Below are 21,448 nucleotides of genomic sequence, written 5' to 3'. Positions count from 1 at the left end.
TTTCTGAGATAGAAATACAGAAGAAAACTATGCACTTCTAAGATAAAGGAATGCTAAAAAAAAAAAAAAAAAAAAAAAAAAAAAAAAGTAATGCCTCCTGTAAAAAGAACACAAATAATACAATTTTATGAGATAGAAAGTGCAGAAAAAATTAAGCCTAATTATTTTCTGAGTTTTCTTACAGAAAATTTTCTGTCTGATGAAAGTTTTGAGTGCTGTTATAAATTAGCTACTTCTATACCAGACTCTGCACTTTGATGCATCCAAGCATCTCCAATTTATTTCAACAAGGTTATGCTCTCAGAGTTTAAAAAAAAAAAAAAAAAAAAAAAAAAAAGGAAAATTTTGAAGGGGTTGAGAGCTCACATGGAAGATTAAAGTACAAAATAAGTCAAGCTGCAAAGAAAAGGCAGCCTCAGGGAGTGGGAAAGAGAAACTTTACTTTCCGTAATGAGGAAGCAGGAAGAAAACACGAGTAGTGGTGCGGGCACGTTGGTATGACAGAAAGGAGACAAAGAATCCAAGGAAAGATGAAGTTTGGAACTGTTTTGTCCTTCTTTGTTTTCAGCAAGATTTTGTCTGGGGGTCTGGGCAAGGAGGTCAGATCCCTGTTTGTGCTGAAAAATAACAATCCACATCAGCTTTGTGGATAAGCAACACTGCACACAGCTATAGGCAGGATGAACATCTAAGTTTCACATTGGATCATTTGCTTTTAAGCCACAAAGGAGGTCAAAACACGTGGCTAAAAGAAAGCCTTGTGGATTAAGACGAAAATCTTCCCCAAAACTTCCTGACTGATGTGTCAGAAGAAGAAGTGCACCTCTTCTCAGACAGGTGGGATTTTGTTAGGGATTTTGTTAGTGCAGTGGGAAATGGGGATCTCTCAAAGAACACCTCTAAGAAAGCTCTGAAAATGTCATGGTGTGAGGTGTTTGCCTGTGTGCTGCTCTGATGACAAATTCCAGATTACTCCTGGGGAAATGTAGGAACTCTGCCAAGCAGGTACCTCTAGGAGACTGTGGTGCTACTGAAGAAGGAAGACAACAGAAGATGAGGGCATGGAACATGTGCTCTTGCAACATGATGTGCATCTTCCAGTTCTCATTCACAACTGTATCATGTAAGGGAGCAGCTTTGAATATTCTTCCCAAGGGGTTGTGAAACCAAAGATGTGATCCCTTCTTTGGTGCAAGTGGAAAACAGGTTATAGAGAAGCTCACTCACTTGGTTTATGATTTTCCTTTATGCAAGTCTATGGTGAAAAGAAACATTCTGCGTGATGGATGAGCTTCTTTCCATATTCAGTCTCCTTCCCAGTTCAAATGTCTTCTTGTTTGACTAAGATTGTATAGGCCAAGAATCAAAGTTTGACTGTCTATAATTTGATTACATTATCCTCCACACAACATACTTCGCTTGGTTTCCACTTCACTTTAACCTGGAGATTTCCATCAGAGTAACATACTTCTGAGACAGTCTTAACAGCAATTTTTATTTAGAGCTTTGCTGAAGGATACTACCTCTCTGTGAAGTATTCCTTTTCCCTAACATGTCTCTTGTTCACTGACTGCCTAACTTTGCTTTTTAGTATTTCCTAGGTCTTCAAATGAGAGCTTGAGGTACTCAAAAAACCTAACATTGCAACGAAAAACAAGTTATTAAAGTCTATAATTACAAAAAAAAATTAATCTAAGAGACTTAGCATGGTGCTTCCTTAAGGACAATAAGCCAAGTTCTTGTCATAGTGAAATATGGAATAACTCCATTGAAATAAATCTTAATTATGCTTGAGTCACTACTCAGTGTGACTTAATTAAGAGCAGAGCAGTGAGAGCCTTTTAGGTAAAAAAAAAAAAAAAAAAAAAAAAAAAAAAAAAAGGAATGCTGATTATACAACTACTTTACTTCATATTTCTTCCTTCACCCTAGTTCCTTTCTTTCCCACTGAAGAAAATTTTGAAACTAGAGTTGCTCAGCTGAACTCAGATAGATATTAACATATGTCAGGTTACATCCTACATAGGAAGTTTTTGAGGTAAAAGGCTGAGAATAATAGTCCTGAAGGTGATCTCTACATTATACATGCAAGGTACCATGCATTCATACCTATCTTGGCCATAAAAAGTATGTTGATTTGTTAGGCAATAAATTCATGAAACTTCAGGTACTGGACTACAGAGGTAAAACCCTAATTCTAACAAAAAAAAAGACAGGAGTAGGTTAGTTACAGTTAAAACAGCCAGTATGGAAAAGTGTAATGGAAAAAATTACAGGACACCTCCACTCCAGCCTCCTGAATGCAGCATGCAACAATGGCTATATAGTATAGATAGATACATTATTCAACAAGCATATAAACAATGAAGAGATTCGTTTGTCATGGTTTCACTTCTTGCTGGATAGAAAACATGCAAAGCCATATATATCATGGCAGTAAACCTGTTGACTTCAACAGAGTTATCTCAACAGTGAACTTAAAATAACAGTGAGGGAATGAAACCAAAAAAGTAGGAAAACCACACAGAACTCTTGCCAGCTTATGTAGAATATATATATATAAACAGACATTAAAGGAAGATGTACGCCATCCCAGGGAACTTTTTAAACTGGTTTAAAAAAAAAAAGGTATAATGAAAATCCAATATGCAGCATAGATGAGAGTGTCAAATTGTTTTGGTGTGTGGGCTATGTCCTATGTTCACACATACATATGTAGATCCAGCTGAGCTGAACAGGTGCCATGAGGCTGCAGAAATGGGTCAAAATTATTGAAATATATTGAAAGCAAAACAAGCAAAAAATAGGAGAAGACATTAAAAAATATGGACTACCCGTCCCCAAATTGTTCTGGTGTGGCTGAATTATAGAAGAAAATAATCACTTTTTTAGCTTGAGAAGAAGTTTTCCTTGGTCCACGGAGACTGACATATCTGCAGAAGTAACAGCTGCAATCGTCTCTCCTGGTAGGTCTGGAAAATGGTTGGTAAGTAACAAAACTACATCCATGGAAGATCTGTTCGTTTATGTTTTTTTGTTTGTTTGTTTGTTTATTTGCTTTTTTTTTTTTTTTTTTTTCTCCATTCCTGTGTTGACATGGAAATAAAAAACTCCTAGTCCCAGAGTACATTCTGTACATTTTGTGTCTCCTACTGCACTGTATGGTACTGAGAGAGAAACTGGTTTGACATCTCATTATACTCTAGCTCATTTGTGTGAGCCCACCCTCAATATTAACGTCTCCTGATTTCTTAGCTCACTATTCTCCCTGGCAATTTTATAAGCTCTGTTCTGCATAAAGGCCTCATAAGCCAAACATAAATTTTGAGCTGAGTTACACCAGGGAATTATCCTCTTAGACTCTTGGAAGGCAATTTTCTAAGGCTTTTTTCTTTTTTCTTTCACTTGATATTAGGACATTTTAGGTGGGGTTAATCTCACCAAACTTAGATGTGTTGGCATGGCTGATATCTGTGTCTGAATTGCTTTGAGCTTCCTTTACCACCAATGGTCAGAAACAGGCATTTTAAAGGTGTGATTCATTTACTCCTAACGAACAGATGTAAAAAAGACCAGAGGTATCTGTCCCCCTCTTATGTCCATAAAGGAAGCTTAGATATTAATAGCTACATTGTCAACATCCACAGTTAGATGAGATGAATCCCTGCTTTGATGGCTTTGGAAAATGTTACTTTCTTCAAAACAATGTATGACAGAGTTCCCTGGGATACATCTCTGTGGTACAAGAGAAGACCAATAACTTCCACTGTGACACACAGAGCAGGTGGGAAAAAGGACACCTTCAGAAGTGATATAAAGGGGTCACAGTTGTGCTACAACGATCCAGTATTGTATGGACAGTGGAGGAAACGTAAGAAAAGGTATGGAAGCCTTGACATTCAGAACCAACTGTTCTAAAAAGGTGGCTATTGCACAATGTCTTTGAGATGCAGATCAAAGTCAGTAAATACTTCCCAACTAGAGACACATATGAGCCATAACCCAACATTAAAACATCCCCACTCCTAAATCTTACCAAACTATTTAGACCTCAGTTTTGCAGTTGACCCTTTAATATCTTGGGTCAAAACAATAACCTTGATCTAGATACACCTGAAATTTAGATCTGGATTCAAACCTTGAAAGCTTTGCCTATCTAGAAAGTTTACCTTTCTCTAAAACTTGTTGCACATAAAATGTCCCTTGAACAATCAAGAGTTTTGACCACTCCTATAACACAGAGGTCATTTTTTGGCAAATGGTAATGGCAAAATACAGAAAGGACAGAGAAGAGGAAAAACTGCATATCTTGAAAACAGAAGCAGTTAATGAACATTAGAACTGACATTCACATGGCTTTTTGTGCTGCAGGTGAATTTTGTCTGGCTCTCCCTACCCATGAAGCAGTAGAAAGAGGTGGGAGATGTCACAGAACAAAGAATCAACTTCTTGCAGAGATTTTTTTAGTGAAACATATATACATACCCTCGTCATCAAACTGCACATCTGAGACTCAGTCAACCAGCCACAAATAAACATTTGCTTCCAGATGTCTTGTAAAGGTACCCACAAGTAATACAAAGTAGATATAAACACTCCATATAGTGATATCTTTACATAGTGTCCTCATGGATACTATATATTCCGGAAGACATTGCTCATGTAGGTGATGCTATACCATATTCCAGAGAGTAGAAAGCAAGCCCTTTTAAAATATTGAAAGGGGAGACGGACATGGCGAGCTCCAGCGCTGAACTGGGCCAAGAGCAAACTGAAATGGCTAAATCGGTTTTCATCCCTTCTCTTGGGTTACTATGCTGTATAGCAGAGAAAGTCATTCATAGCTCTATACAGTACAATTACTAGCGTCACATAGTAACTGTGGATTTTCTGCACTCTTCTGTGAAATTTCAACTGCCAGAACAAAGCTTTATGTTGCAGACAATCGACACTCAGATATTCAGGAATAATAATAATAAAGACATTTTGCCCTCCCCTCCCCTTCCCACAGGGGACTGATCTTTTTACAGCTAGGGCTTTCTTCAGCCCCATGCAAACTTGTTATTTTGTTTGTTTGTTTTTAATGTCGCAAGTATTTGACTGATGTTTTGCTTAAGGAAGGGGAAAATCCCACTTCCTGCAGCGTACTGCAGGGACCAGCAAACATATCCCTTCGACTGTTGGACCAAATACATAATAATAATAATACTGTGCGGGTGCTCCAGAGCTGACTCAGCTGTAACACGATCACATTATGTCTGTGATATGCAATCCATCATTACATTTAAAGCGCCTGCTTGATTAATATTCAGTATTTAATGTCAACACTGATAAATTAGGATTCAGAAGTGTTACACTGCAGGAACTGCAAATACTGCTGCAGTGGTAATGGCCTGGGTTAGTTTCATGGGATCTGCTAGTTCAAGGGGAATTTCACAATTCAGAAATGCCAAAATGTAGGTATGGTGATAGCAACCAGCTGTGGCTTCTTGGGATAAATGGCATATGTCAGTTTTAAAGACACTAAATATTACCTTTTCAAATGGCGAATGGTAATTTCTTCTCTTATATAAACAATAACTCTCTCCCTTGGCAGTGCAGCTTTGCCATCTAAATTCAGACTAACTTGAACTGTGGTGTTGTAGATATACTGAAATTGGGAAGTACTTTGGCTTAGATTGATTATTTAAACATCAACTTCCCATGTGCATAGGTTTTATCTTAAACAACTTGCTCAAGAAAATAAGAAAAAAATGCCATGGCATTTTAAAATCTCTCTTGGTTTTGTTCCCTTTTCTCAACTTCAATGTTTTGTTTGTTTTCTTGTGGACAATTTTATCAAAGTATTCTGTCTTTTTTCACTACTGTTTACTTAGTAGTAACTTTTCTTTTCAACTCCGCTTCAGTCTTAATTATGACCGATCAGGTAATTCCCATTATAGCTACAGTTTGAGATTCGGGAACATTTAATGGCCAATAGACTTTTCCCTGGTGGAGAATGAGGATTCAAAGGAAATATTTGTGGTTATTTTTACTTTCATTATTTTTGTTAAAAAAAGTTTGCACCTTGATGTGTCATGAGTACCCCTTCTTGATCTTCCTTTGCCTTGTCAGACCTGGCCAGCACAAGCAGCTGAGATCTTTGCTCTATTTTCCCTGCATCTCTGTGCAACACTTTTTTAAAAAGAGGAAATATTATTATTTTTTTTCTGAGCCTTTCAGACTGCTGTCACATGATCAGGATTCTCCTGAATTTCTATGCATTCGATCTCTTCTCGTTCCTTTCTTTTGGCTCGTTTCTTTTTCTTGTGGTGCTTTTTGGAAGGTGGGAAAAAGGTTAGAAAGACAGGCAAAATAACAAAACAGTGCAGAAGTGTGCAACTGCCGGCAAGCAGCAAGCATTTGAACAGTGTGAAGGTCAAGTTTGAAGGCACAAAGAGAAGGGGGACCAACCCAATAAGAAAAGAAGAAATGTTCTGCAAAATGGCTGTCCCATGCTCTTGGAGGGAGTTCTTTATACACTGAGTTCGGGTGTGCTCAGTCGCTAATACAAATGTATAAAGCAGGGGTGCACAGTGATCTATGGCAAAATTCAAAGTGTAGATAAGGCACAGTATAGAAATGCAATCCATGTCTACATTCCATAAGGTCATCAAGCCAAGGACACCCAGTTCTATTGAGGTGACACTGAGAATTAACCAGAAATTTCCTAGAGGGTGGATAACCAGGAAAAAGGTCAGTATTAACACCAGCAGGATGCCAAAACCAGAAATCAGGACAGGCATAGTTACTGATAAACCATAGTGATCCATGAAAACAAAGGTAGGATTGAATACAATGAACTTGATGCTCTGTATAAGAGACAGTGGTCTCAGCTTCTCCAACAATTCCACTGCCTCCCTCTGTGTGTTTTCACTAGTCCTGGCCACCAGGTACAAACGAGAAGCAATAATGTTGTTCTCGTCTCCAGCTTTGGAGAAAATGATGTCATTTTTGAAATGTTGGAATTCTGGCTTTTTTAAAAAGGAGCTCTGGAGGATACTGATAAAGTCACTTTTGTTGGTTGCACTAATGTTACCCACTCGAAGGTACTGGTAATACTGTTCAATCCAGGACACTGTGTTAAACCCCTGGCTCAGTGTTTTTAGGTCTTCTTGCACAGTGCCATTCCAGTACTCCAGAGGTTCATAAATATAGAAGCCTATCACTGGGCTGTAGTTGCTGAAATACTTTTGCTGTATGAGGGCATAGGATACACTTGGAGACTCACTGGCAAGAAGGTTGATAATATTGGCTCCATCATTAATCTGTAAGCACCCCATAAAGGAGAAAGAGGCATAGATGAGATAGAGTATCACCACAAATGGTTTGACATAGATGTTGGTAATCCACTCATTGTAATGCTCTCGGAGGAAATGCTGGATAAAGTGATGCTGGTACGGGTTGGTCTCATGATGAGAAGTGTGTTGATGGCCATCGTTCATCATGGTCTGGAACCACACAGGTTTCCGGTCCAGGTATTCTGCTGAAGGGATTTTACAGCAGAAGATGCTGTGATAACGATTCTGCTCCAACTGGCCAGCAAAGACCAGGCAGGAGCCGAAGAAGGAGAAGATATAGAAATAGTTTAACAGGATCGAGACACACATGTTCTGGCAAAAGACTTTTACAGCTTCAATGTTGGTGAAAGGGCTTGCACCCATGCCGAAGGCTATAAAATACAAGGAGCTTGTCATTGTATAGGAGACCATAACATCTGAGTAGGCATCCGCTACTCTGTCCTTGAATGGCAGATTCTCTCTGGTTCGGCGCCATCCTGAAAGAAGTTCAAATACTCCTTTGGTTCCATGACCTGAAATGAGAAAGCAAAGCATATACATGTGCACAGATAAAGGAGGTTGACTTTTTCTTCCTCCAGCAGTCAAAAAAAAAAAAAAAAAAAAAAAAGTCAGCTAATTTTTTAAGTTTTGTTATGATTTTGTCAGCATTAAAACAAATGAGAAATTGTAATGTGTCTGTGTAAAGCTAAATACCAGAAATAATATGCAGATATTTAGATGAACAGCCTGATATTCTGAGACTTTAAATGCTTATCATTCCTGCAATAAAATGGTGAAATATCATTTGAAAGGCACCCATTGATTTTAATGAACAATTCCCAAATGAACTGTCTATTTAAGAAAAAGGAAAACATTAAATTTAGTTTAAGTTCAGGGTTCTCAAAATTCCTTGTGGCAGCTTACTACATCTTTCAAGGTTTAAGGGATTCATTTTGAAATGCTTACTAATAAAAATAACGTTTTCTTCCAGAAAATAGAAATTAATGGTATTATTGGAGAAATAAATTGGTTTGACCAAGAGACACCTTGGTTCTTAATGCCTGATGAAGGAAAAAATATACTGCCATCAAACAACCAGATGAATTTGTATGTTGGTTCTATACCTTCTAACTAAAACTGGTACTTCTCAGTGATTGTGTGCAAATTTCCACACTATACTAAAGCTGACACATTGGTGATAATGATGGAGAGTACAGGATTGGATAGATCCTTGGTTCACACTAATTGTCTGGAAAACTTGTGTTTTCTTCATGATTATCTCCCTCTCTCTCTTCTTCTCTCTCAGCTCTTCCTGGCGAGAAGGAATTCCTTTAGTTCACATAAGCAGACATTCAAGAAAGAGACAGAGGAAAACAGTGCTCCAGAGGTTCTTACTTTATATTAAATAATTCTGAGAACTATTTTAGACATATATATATATTTTTTTTCTACTAGAAATGGAAGCTTAAGACAGATTTCCTGTCATTTTACACATCACAGCCACAGTCCAGAAAATCTACAGCAATTAAGCTTTGAGACAGAACGAAAAAGTTGAAGCTAAGCTTACTGGAAAAAGTTTAACCCGTAAAATATATCCATTATATACGTATATATATTCACATAATATGTGGATTATATATATTTGTTATATATCTAATATATGTATATCATATATACATTAGATATGTATTCTTCTGTTATACATGTATATAATGTATACTATATATATATCATATGCATATTATATGTATATTATAATTTATATTTATATTATTCTATTTACCAGTAAAGAATTTAACTTTGGGAGGAAAACATAAGATTAAAAAAAAAAAAAAACTAAAAAAAAACAAAAAAAAAACACAGCTAAAAGGGTTTGACTATCAAACAAGTTTTTTGTTCAAACATTAAAAACACATTTTAATGACAAAGAGGAAAGTTCTCTGCACTTTGGATCAAACCCTGGTAAAATTCTGAACAAGATAATTAAACACCTTATTGAGCAGAGAAAGAAGTAGAAGGAGATTGCAGGTATTTCTTTCTCTGCTCTCTGCAGTGGAACTGCATGCAACAAAGCAGGAGCTAATTTTCTTGTAACTAAACCAGAAATGTGACCAGGAAATTTGCAAATAATGAAGTGTGTAATAGTAAACGAAAAGTCTGTTGAGTTTTTCTTTTTTTTTTTTTTTTTTTTTTCTTTTTTTCTTTAAATTGTTTGGATTCATACAGCTGCTTATGTTGCCCAAAACAGACTCCTGACAGCCATTCTAGACAGGGTAGATTACAATATAAACTGACAAGTTCTTTGAACGTTACCTGTTTTACTGCAAATCAGTATCCCCAGTGAAAGATAAATATACAGTAGTACAGAAATCTTGCAGTTAGTAAAAAGCTTGTGTGGCAATACTGCTATCTTATGAATCAGTAACTTGGTTCAGGAGGGACCTTGGAGTCCCTGGTAAGTTTAGGGTGAGTCAGTTCAAATTCCCAAAGCACAGCTGTCTTGTACACTGTCACATTTGGACTGTCAAGCAGAAAGAATCATCTCTTTGGGCTGAGAAAAGCTGCAGAATCAAATGACTTTGCTGTGATTTTATATTGTGCTTAAAGTATGAGTGTAAGTACCCTGCAGTGTGTGGAACAGGCTGGATGGTCATCACTTCCAGTTCCCATGGCCTGGCATGGTTTAATATAATGCTATAGGAGCTGTTATTCTCTTTTGGGAAGAGTAGATTTTCCTCATGTCTGTGCTCACTCCATCTAATGACTGATTTTGAAATCCAGACATTTCTGATGAAGGGCCCTGTAATGTATGTCATTATGTCTTAAAATTTGTTCATATCCCATATGTTCATATCCCATATTATCTCTCTCTTTCAGAACCACCTTCTTGCCCCTTCTCTTCCAGTTTTAGGAACACCTCTTTTCTCTCTCTTTCTTTATTTTCTTCTGTTATGAGGAATACCAAGGGGGTGAATAGCAGCACAGGATTTCTACTCCTACTGCTGCTATCTTTCCTCCTACCTCCCTAACCCATCAAGTCTCTTCTACTGGGGGCAGAAGGATCATACTGAGGAGAGACGCTTATTTCTACCTCTGAGTTCCCCCTCATACTCCTACTCTCCCATGTGCCCAGGTCTGATCTAAGACTAAGGGAAACCATGGTCTACAGAGCTTACATTTTGAACCCTCATTTAGGGTCTAGCGGAGACTCTGATGTCTTTCTTCTGTTCTCTAACATGACAGTAGCCACACTGGCTCAAGCCAAAAGTTGCTCTTCTTCTGTATAATTGATGTTAAGAAGTATGGGGACAGATTTATTTATTTTATTTTTGTAAAAAGATGCTGGAAATAAGGCACATATAGAATATTTTTTTCCATTTCAGCTCTGAGAGTCTGGCATTCAACCAAAAGGTCTGCCAAAACTAGAGGCTGTATTTGCAATGTCATGTTTGGAGACATTGAGGGACATTTATTCATCCATCAAATCAAATTTTAAATTCACTCATACTTTCGGCCATCAAAACTTCCTGCTACAAGAAACTCCATAACGTTATTACTTTCTGAATGAAAAAAATACTTTTGTTTGGTTCAAACTCCAAGCCAGTATAATTTTATGGCTGAACTAAGAAAAATGTAAAATTGTTGTTCCATGAGCAATGGCTTTAATCAAACCTCATCAAACCTCCTGTCCAAAGGATGTGTTCTTTTTCCTGGAGTCACCCACGTTAACATTCCCAGCATCCTTCCTCCTTCTGACACCTGTCCTTGACCACATGTCCACAGGTATGCATGTGTTCCCTGGGTGGCTGTCCAAGATACTTGTTCTAATTTGCCATCTGGATGTACCAAATACAATATAAAATATCTGAGTTCTGCCTTCTACTCCTTGAGGAGATACTAATCTGGGACATTTTCCTTTTCCTAAAATTCAGTTTTTACAAAGCTTCTATGATTACAATAGTTTATGAGATCTCTATACTTCTATAGGCCACAATAAGGGCCTTCTGAAATGGATTTATAATTTGCAGGGTATTGTTATATGTATGGAGGCAATAACTAAGGGTGCCTTCCGTAAGGAATCAGAGCTAAAAGCAATTGTAAAGCCAAATTAAAAAATAAAAATTAAAAATTGAAAATCTAAAAACAGATACTATGGATCATTTTAATGTCTTTAGTTTGTAAATTTATCAGAAGTCCTTTCACCAAAACACTTAGAGCTATGATGAACTGGCACTTTTCAAAGAAGCTTTAAGTGAAGGAATGCTCTACTAGCTCTATCAAAAATTTACAGTACTATTGATTTTTCTCTGCTTTATCCAAGATCTCACTTCTCTACCCACCTGCAAGATTATGTTCACAGTAGCATCTTTACAATGTTTTTGTAGTAATACATACCTACTTCTTTTTTTTTTTTTTTTTTTTTTTTTCCCCAGTGATATGTACCCACTTCTATGGTCTTATGTGTTATGTTTGTGAAACGTATGTGTACGAAAAGACTACCCAAGTGTGCATACTAGTATGTATGCACTAACTTGTGTTATACTCAAAATTTAAATACTCTAATTAAATTCATGAGTTTTTGTTGTTGTTGTTGTTGTTTATTTTGGTCTTGTTTGTTTTTGTAATAGAGCAAATAATGTCTTAAGTGAAAACTGACACTAATTTTCTTATGATTATCATTGCATGAATTTAAAACTTATGGATAAACTAAACTTCATCTGTTTCACACAGATACAGGAATTGGAGAATAATTCCCGTAATTCCCTTGCTGCCAATAGAAGAAATCTTTCCTTGATTGGTTTTCCCACATCATTACTCTGATACCAAGTTTTCCAGTCAGCCTCTGTTCTTCTCCCTAAATAAGCAGGTCTATTGCCCTTTCCCACAATGGATACAAATCCATTTTTTTCTGAACTGGACAGAAACCAATATTTTCCTGACATTTCTGATGATTCAGACACCACAGTCTGTGAAATTCTATTCCTTCAGCTCCATCACTAATGTCACTGATAAAATTGACAATGGAGTTAAGTTCACTGAGCGGTTCTAGGAAGGTTTGCAAGGTCTTTGGCTTTGGGTCAAAACTGTCAAGTTTCTCTGGTGTTAACATGACATGAATGAAGTACAGCAATTTTTTATTTGCTAGACAAGCAACAGTCTATGACTACTTAAGAAGAGAGAAGACAACAGATAGTATAAATCCATTATTTGTGAGGTTAGGAGAGCAAATAGGGGAGGCTGTAGAGAAAATAGAAGCGTATAAAGCTTTTGCTGCCTCAATTTTCAAAACAAAAGGTTAATTTTGACAAGATATTTACCATCAGTTTGAAGAGGATAGGGATAGAAACCACAAGAGTGAAATAACATTGAAGAACACTTGATTCTATTAAATTTATTTAAGCTGGAAGAATACGTAGAAATTAATCAATTAGAAGCTGAGCCAAAGCAATCTCTGAGCTATTAGCAGTCACCTTAGAGAATGAATGTTAATGGGAGGGTCGAAGAAGAATGGAAAGTACCTATATCTACAGTACCTATATCTTCAAAAAGGAGAAAGAAGAAGATCTGCTGATTGCTAATGTTCAACAGATTAATTCATATCTCAAAGATTAAAAAAAAAAATAAAATAAATATTACAAACCAATTTGCCATCAGTGAGATGATAGGAAAGTGATTAGAAAAAAATAATATAGATTTATAAAAAACAAGTAACTTCAAATGGACCTCATTTCTTGCTTTGAAAAGTAACTGTCCTAATGGAAAAGAAACCTGCTATCTATCTTAGTAAGTCTTATAAAATCATTCTTTTGGATTTCGGAAGTTTTAAAATATTATGGTGCTTAGTATCTGAACAAGGAAATTAAGGGGATACTGTTCAGAGGAAGACACAGGAAACATATACATGTATTCATCTGGTTGAAAGTATGCACATAAAGAATTGTTTCCAATGATCTATCAGTTTTCAGAAGGACATTTCAGAAGGACATTTTGGCCTAGTTCTTTTTTGGTATGGACACTTGCAAAATTTTCATGTGAGGCTAAAGTGGGGAGGAATTCAAATCCTCTGCAGAACAAGATTAGAATTTAAACTGGGAGAAGTGGTCAGAAATTTCAGAATGTCAGTGGATGAAATTTTATGTAGATAAACACAAAGCAATACATTTTGTGAGGAAAACAAATGAAAGAATTACTTAATAAGGTATAAGTAGTAAAGAAGATGTGAAAGGGAAGATTGTTCAAAGGCTATGGAGAACTTCAAAGTGAATAGGGAGTAAGTCAATAATATCCCTTTACAGCATGTAAAAAGCTTAGCCTAGATGGTATTAACAGAAATACCATACAAGATTTTGAAGGCAATATTATTACTATTATTTTTTACTTTTGCATGATGGAGGCATAAGCTGGAGCACTTTTTTGAAATGGGGTATCATATTTATTTTTTATTAAAAAAAAAAAAAAAAAGGGAAAAATTGATGTGAATACCTTGGGGAATAAAACCAATAGATGATAACCTGTTTGTGGAATACAGAAAGCACAAAAAAATACTGAATTAATTGTCCTTTTTTTTTTTTTTTTTTCCCCTTACAGACTAGAACATGGCTGGACACTCAATAACATTCAGCATGAAAAAGTTATTATAAAGAAGACAGCTATCAATCATTTCTCATTTCCACAAGGAGAAGGACAAGGAAACATCAGCTTCATTTGCAGAAAAAAAAAAATAAATAAATAAAAGGAAGGGAAAAAAAAAAAACATTTAGGTTACATATTAGAAAAACAAATCTTCCTCTCTCTAAGGTTTATTAAAAACTGGAACACGCTATTTAAGAAGGTCACAAAGTGACAAAGTGTTCTAAAAAAAAAAAAAAAAGATTAAGAAATGTCAATGCAGGTGCTATGTATATCCCTTGTTAGTACCGTGAGGTGAATCCTGAGGTCTCTTACATTTCTGCTTTGACTTAAGATAATGAAGTGCCTAACTTTGGTTAAGATACTTCAAAGTACCTTAGCATGAAAACCAGCCTTTCTTCAGTGTTTTCTTCACATGACTTTTCAGCATTCATCTTGCTTCTGCCACAAACTGTCAACTTCTTGGGGTAGGAATTTCATCTGAATTTATCATTCATCATAATATCCACCAAGACCCCAGTATGAAGCCACTAGAACTGCTAAAAGGAGGTGCAGCGTTCTGCCAGTTTTTGTAAACTTTCTACAAAGGAGGATGAGCATGACTGCGTGCTCTTTTGAATCAAGGCACAAGGAAGAGTTTGCTTCTATAGAATCATAGAATCATAGAATCATAGAATATCCTGAGTTGGAAGGGACCCTTAAGGATCATCAAGTCCAACTCTCGACACCGCACAGGTCTACCCAAAAGTTCAGACCATGTGCCTAAGTTCACAGTCCAATCTCTTCTTAAATTCAGACAGGCTCGGTGCAGTGACCACTTCCCTGGGGAGCCTGTTCCAGTGTGCAACCACCCTCTCTGTGAAGAACCCCCTCCTGACATCCAGCCTAAATTTCCCCTGCCTCAGCTTAACCCCATTCCCGCGGGTCCTGTCACTAGTGTTAATGGAGAAAAGGTCTCCTGCCTCTTGACAACCCCTTACGAGGAAGTTGTAGACTGCGATGAGGTCTCCCCTCAGCCTCCTCTTCTCCAGGCTGAACAGGCCCAGTGACCTCAGCCGTTCCTCGTACGTCTTCCCCTCCAGGCCTTTCACCATCTTCGTAGCCCTCCTCTGGACACTTTCCAACAGTTTCATGTCCTATAGGTGATATCCACTTTACCTATGCTGTATTTCAAATGGAAACTGTAATAGGCACTGTAATGTGACTTTTAATCTGTCATGGTTTTGTCTAGGATATAGTTAATTTTCTTCATGGAGGCTTGTATGATGCTCTGCTTTGGATTTTTGATGAACATAGTGGGGATAACACAGCAATGATTTAGTTGTTGCAGAGTAGTGTTTGCACACAGCGAAGGACCTTTCAGCTCCTCGTGCTGCCCTGCCTGCAAGGAGGCTGGGGGTGCACCAGGAGGTGGAAGATACACAGCCAGAACAGCTGGCCCAGGCTGGCCAAAGGGATATTCCATAGTATGTATCATCATACTCAGCAATAAAAGCTGGGGTAAAGAAGGAGGGGGGGGGCGGGAAGCAGAGTGATAGTGATAGCGTTTGTCTTCCCAAGAAACTGTTCCACGTGGTGAACCCTGTTCTTCGGAAAGTGGCTGAGCCTGCCAATAGGAAGTAGTGAGTGAATTCCTTATTTTTTTTTGCTTGCACATAGCTTTTGCTTTACCTAGGGAACTGCCTTTATCTCAGCCCATCAGTTCTCACACTGATTCTCTCTCCCATTCCACCCAGGGAGAGTGAGCAAGCAGCTGTGTGGGGTTTAGCTGCCTGCTGGGAATAAACCATAATATAATCACAAAAAATATCATACAGCATTAAACTACAGGAGGAAAAAAAAAAAAAAAAAAGCTTTAGAAGCGAGTACCATAGCACAGCTTTACTCAACATTGTTGCAATAAGATGCTCAACCATTACATTCAATTTTAATTAACAGCCACACCCGTAATCTTGTCATGTATATATAGACAGCAAGGACTGATTTCTTTGAAATCATTGAAGTGGAGAGGAAATACATTTTAACCTAAAATTAATTGCTGATTTTCGAAAATGAGCTTTCCATTATCCATTATTTTGTCTAGAAAAAACAACCTATAACTTCTTAAGGGTGGAATCCCTCTTTTTTTTTTTTTTTTTTTTTTCCTCCCTGGGAGTAGACAACCAGGGTATATAGAGACTTTTTCCTTCCTTAACATAAGAGAGCCCAATTCATCTTCTGGAACAACTGGGCTTGTTTTATCTAATCAATGCCTCATGATAGTGGGGGCCATGGCCATTAGTAGTATATTGACATGACCTAATCTCTGTGTAATTAAATGTTTTAAGACCACATCATCTATTTGGGTGAAATAGACTGTTAAGCCTGCAGTATTCGGAAGGTGAGTCTGTGAATTAATGCTCTGTTCTAGCTTTAAACTTTATAAAGCTATGAATTTATCCAGGACTATTTATTTCAAAATATGTCCCCTTTTTAGATAGCTTAGGCTCACATAATCACTTTTTTTTTTTTTTTTTTCTAATTTCAGCACAGTGCAATGTATGTAGGATTAATTTGTTCTTCTGCCTAATCACTAATATTAGTACCCCTACTTTCATTTTGAAATCTGAGGCATAAAGAAGTTAAGCAAACTGATCACAGAGTGATAATTGTTAATTAAGGTACTCAGTTGAGCAAGGAATTGATATAATTTTATTTGCATCCACATAAAAGGCTACATATAATTTTAACAAAAATCATATTTTTAAGAAAGAACTCAGCTGGTGCCTGTTGAGAAAATATTCATTGTTAATACTGTGAAATACCAGCTTTCTCAAAACCAAAGTCAAAAGCTGTGATCACATCACCATCCCAACATGGCTTCTTTCTTCTATGTCAGCTATCCATCAGACATCTTCCACTGTATTAATTTTCAGGTGTAAAGTTTGACAATGACATTTCAAATTTACCTGCAATATAAATTTAAGTACATGAGCTGACCCTCACTCTGATGTGCAGCTTGATTATTTTTATGTAGTTTAGCCAGATACTGGGACACTAATTTGCAGACTTGCTTGATCATCTGAAGAGGAACTGTTTGTACTTTCCATGGCCAAGGACCGTTAGAAGGGAAGAAAGAATATAAAGGATGATTAATCTACTTCTTTAAGGAGAGTAAATAAATCCATGGGGTCCCTGGTGCAGAAGACAAGAAGGATCTGAAACTTGGTGAGACCTCAGGCACCATGAGGATAGATGAGGAAATGTGTACCTTAATTTAGATCCTCTTCCATGAAAGTAAATCCCAGGGCAATGCATCTGCGCAAGAACTTAAAACTTGGCCGTGAGGCTGAGTAAAGAAATTTGCAGCTTGATTAAGGATAAGAAAAAGGTAGTGTACTTTGTGGAAGTAATATAAAATATATGTTGGATAAAAGCATGTTTTTCTTTTTATTTCTCTTATTATACTCTAAAATAATTGAATTGTAATTGAACACAGTTGGATTGCTGGCTATACATTCTCTATTTACTTTTTGCTTGTGTGCTTCCTCAGTGGCAACTTGGGTAACTAGGGGGGTCTGACCCCCTAAGACAGGTGAGGTACTAAACCTCTCACACAGTGGTTAATGTTTCAGTGGTTAATGTTTCTGTCTCAGTCCAGTATCTCAATGAGAGAAGTGAAGTAGGTTCTCATCCTACCTTTAAGACACCTGGAATGGTTTAGATTTTGTGGATTAAGGATATAGCTGTGGAAGCAATGTCCTCCACTCACTAGCATTTCCCAAAGATTTCTTGAGCCAAATTGGTTATCAGTGCTATTATAGTATCTTCTGGATGTCGTTGAGCTTACAACAACAATTAAAGTCCAGTCAAGATCTGCTGATGAGTCTCCTGCAGAAATTTTGTTTTCTCTAAACATAAGATTTTCATCTGGACATAGCACTTTATGATATTAAAAAAAAACATCTAAACAGAAAAATTAAATCATTTCTATGTATATTCTCCTTGTGATGCCATGGCATATGCATTTTTTCTCCCATTTGAGCTAACCAGATTCATGCAGACATGCTGACAGAGGACTTCATACCCTGCTGTGTCTTTTCCTCTTGAAAAGTACACAGAGATGAATTGTTATTTTAAATGACACATCCCTATCATAATAAATTGGCTAATTTACAGAGCTGGGTTCAATAACAGGAGTGTTTAAGCAAGTGCAGTGAAATCTCAGCTAGCTGAGCCATGCATCTTCAGCAACAAGGACCTCAGGGAAATCTCTCGTGCTACACAAGAGTGTTGGTATTCCTAGATTTTAGCACTTTCAACAGAAACAGCAAATGCATTTGAAACTATTAGTAATATCATAAATGAAGTCAGTGATGCCTAATGGATATTCTGAATTCCTTAAAGTATTTCTGCTAGTGAATGACCACTTTGCAGGCTTGCACACATTAGTACCTCCCACCTCCCAGTGGTGGTGCATCCCCTTTGCATTGTGAACCACTTCAAAAAAACAGCTGCAATCCTGTTGTGCATCTTGGGTCATTTCAATTAAACATTAAGACTATGACTGATGCCTTGATGTGTGCTCCATGTGACTGAATTTATTTCATTTCAGATGAGCACTTCTAAAAGCCTTTAAAAAAATCCTGGGAATTGCTGCTGAGACCAGAACATAAAAGAGTTTGTTTCCTCATAGGTATTTCAGTGGAGACCGACAAATATCAGCTATATTCACTATGAATGTTTGAGGCTAAAAAGCAATAAGGAAAGAGGAAACACTTGATTCTGGCTGGTGTTTGCTATATACTGGCCTTTCAGAACAAAGCAGTATCAGCCTATAACTGCTCCCACAAACTATTGCAAACTTCTTCATCAAAGCCAGAGCTGCAGTAGATGGTATCTGTGAAGTGACCATAACAGGAGATGGTGACTGCTTTAGCCCAAGATTACATATAAGCAGCGACTTTTGAAATGAAAATGTCTGTTGGTTAAAAGATTTAGATTATGAACCTGATTTTAGACTGCTAAAATTATGTGATATTAATCATATTTTCTGTCTTCATCTTGCTTTCTTTAATCCTTCCATTGCAGAAGGAAGTCTATGCAGCAGCATATTCTGTAGAAGAAAATAACCTAATGATGTACCAGTCATAGCAAGTCTTTTTGCTAATTTGCCTTCTAAGATCCCGAGGAATGCCAATCTGTAAAGTACATCAGTACCAATCTTTTGGAAACACAGACAAAAACTGATGCTTCATTTGTTCTTTTAGTCTTCTTCTGCATGCTACCTTCAACTAATCAGCTCCAAAGTCCTTGCCATCCCCATCAGTCTACCCTTTCCCATCTACATCAAAATGAAGAATCCCAGACATAAGCAGCCAGCTTATGTCTATCTGAGTGAAAGCACACAGTGATCATTTACTTAGATATCATACCCCTTCTCCACATCCTCAATCTTTTATCAGTTTCTATTTCTCATACTTTGGACTCTCCAAAGCAAACTCTGTTAAGGCTGCTTATATAGAGACCAGCATAACAGGACCTTGATCTTGATCTGAATAAGAGTAATTAATTCTTACCTGAATTTGGCATCTTGGATTTTAAATCTTATCCAATTTGTGATCTTCCGTATTGAAAAGGCCTTTCTAGAGCTTCACCTCAAGCAGCACTGTGTAGAAGCTCAGGGCTGAGCTCTGGAAATGAGCCAAAGACCTGCTAGTTCAGACCTAAACACATTTCTAAATGAACCATGTTGTCACCAATTTGTATTCAAGATTTTGCTTTCTACAGTTTGTTATAAGGTCAAATTTTACAATTTTTCTTGCTTAGAAGCTCCTCTTCTTCTTTTTGAAAGTGAAATATTTAATAGCAACTCCCCCATCTCATGCATTGAAACAGAGCTGAACATTCAGTTGAGATTTCAACAGATGTGATTAGTCAGCAGACTGCAAATCTCATTTACTGAGATTTACGTTTGAGCTTATATATGCTGCTTACAAATCGTATATAAACTTGGAATCCCACTTAGTTCTCTGCTGTGCTTAGCAATGAATTAAAATGCTTCTATCTTTTTCTCATCGAAGCCTGTTAACAAACATTGTAAACAAAGACTGCACATATGGAAACTGTCATTTGTTGATATAGGTTTAAGTGACATACAGAAGACAAGAGAATGCATTTAGATCAAGCTATTAATGAGTTTATTATACACTAATTTATGCTAAAAGAATAGGATGGATTTTTGACACTGAGCAGTTTTGTTTATCAGCTAGATTTTTGACTAACAACAACCAAAAGAAAATCAGATGAATGAGGTACCAGTGATTCTTCAGAAATGAAAGTGCTCTGATCTAGTGTGGCTTCTTGCATACAAAAGTGCTAAACTTGAATTATTATAGACACAATGAGTTTAATTACTTGTTAATTACTCACATGGGAGAGTAGTTGTGGATTCTTCAAAGAATCAGGATAGGACCATCCATTTGCTTGAACAGCTGGAAGCTGTCCTGGACAAAGTTTTGTGTGAATTTATCTCCCTTTGAAAGGGATACAGAGAGTCTGATAGAGAATATTTCTCATACATCCCCACAGCCTAATGGGGCACCATCATTTTAGTCTGGCTGAAGCTCTGTTCCTGTGGCTATCTTGGTTCATAGTTGTGCTAAAGAGTGCAAGTACTGCATCTTGGCTGGAATAGCTCATTTTCAATTGCTATCCCAGGGCCAGGTTCTAGCTGAGAAAAGCAGGGCTAACTTTTATCTCAGTAAGTAGTGCAGGTCAAATACATTCCTTCTCTGATAATTTCTGCCTGAAAATTGCTCCAGCTGGTGACACTGTGGTGCAGCATATCGCATGCCTGCTCTTCACTCAGCCACTTAAGTTTTCCATCTAAACTCCTTATCCTGATGTAAGAACACACCTCTTCTACAATGAAGAGAGAGCTCCAGACTGAAGTGAACAAACCCATCTGCTGCTAGGGTGATATTTTTAACAATGCTCTGAGGGCAGAATTTGCTGACATTTATTTACTTCAGAAAAGAGTTGGGAAGGCAGAGCAGGAGGCACTGCTAGCCTTTTCCTTCTGTCTGCTGGGTGTGAAAGAAATACAGAGGACTGACTCAGCAGTTCAAAAGAGAGGAATTAAATCTCCCTTTCTGTTCCCCACCAGCCAAACCCAGGTTCTTCATTTCACAAGAATGTGGAGGAAGGCTGCTCTGCTGAGCCAGTATTTGGGAAGAAACCCTCTGCCATATTTCCAGTTTGCCCTTATGAATTTACCTTGGGTATCACAGGATGTAGATCCAGGATCTGTAGGTTACTTAAATACCAGGAATCAAACATCAGTGCCATGGGATGCTGTGATATAGGTATTTTTTCAAATGGAGTGCAGGATGGTTATAATGGTCCTCAGTATACCTTTGCGTGGGCAAGATCCCATTCCCGGACCTAAGAACTCACTCTCTACATTGCTAGACAAAGAATGAAAAGCAAAATGAAGCAGAGTGAAGAAATGACTCATC

The 21,448-nt window shown here is 37.3% G+C and overlaps 1 protein-coding gene across 4 annotated transcripts in view; it reads right to left on the bottom strand.

The window, feature by feature from the left end:
• The window catches only part of PTCHD4 (patched domain containing 4), a 129,879-nt gene that overhangs the window by 37,395 nt on the left and 71,036 nt on the right, over positions 1-21,448 (bottom strand). For 2 of the 4 annotated variants that reach the window (XM_084516305.1, XM_084516306.1), the window contains exon 3: positions 4,652-7,852. In XM_084516305.1, the coding sequence (XP_084372431.1) occupies positions 6,219-7,852 (1,634 nt within the window). In that variant the 3' untranslated portion in view covers positions 4,652-6,218. Of the gene's footprint in view, positions 1-4,651; positions 7,853-16,796; positions 16,898-21,448 lie in introns of those variants that run through there. The other 2 variants (XR_014692093.1, XM_084516307.1) reach the window with 2 other exon arrangements.

This window comes from Aythya ferina, assembly GCF_964211825.1.
Source record: "Aythya ferina genome assembly, chromosome: 3".
In the NCBI taxonomy this organism is placed as follows: domain Eukaryota; kingdom Metazoa; phylum Chordata; class Aves; order Anseriformes; family Anatidae; genus Aythya; species Aythya ferina.
Note: the sequence above shows the minus strand (reverse complement) of the source record. Positions and strands in the feature narration are given on the sequence as shown.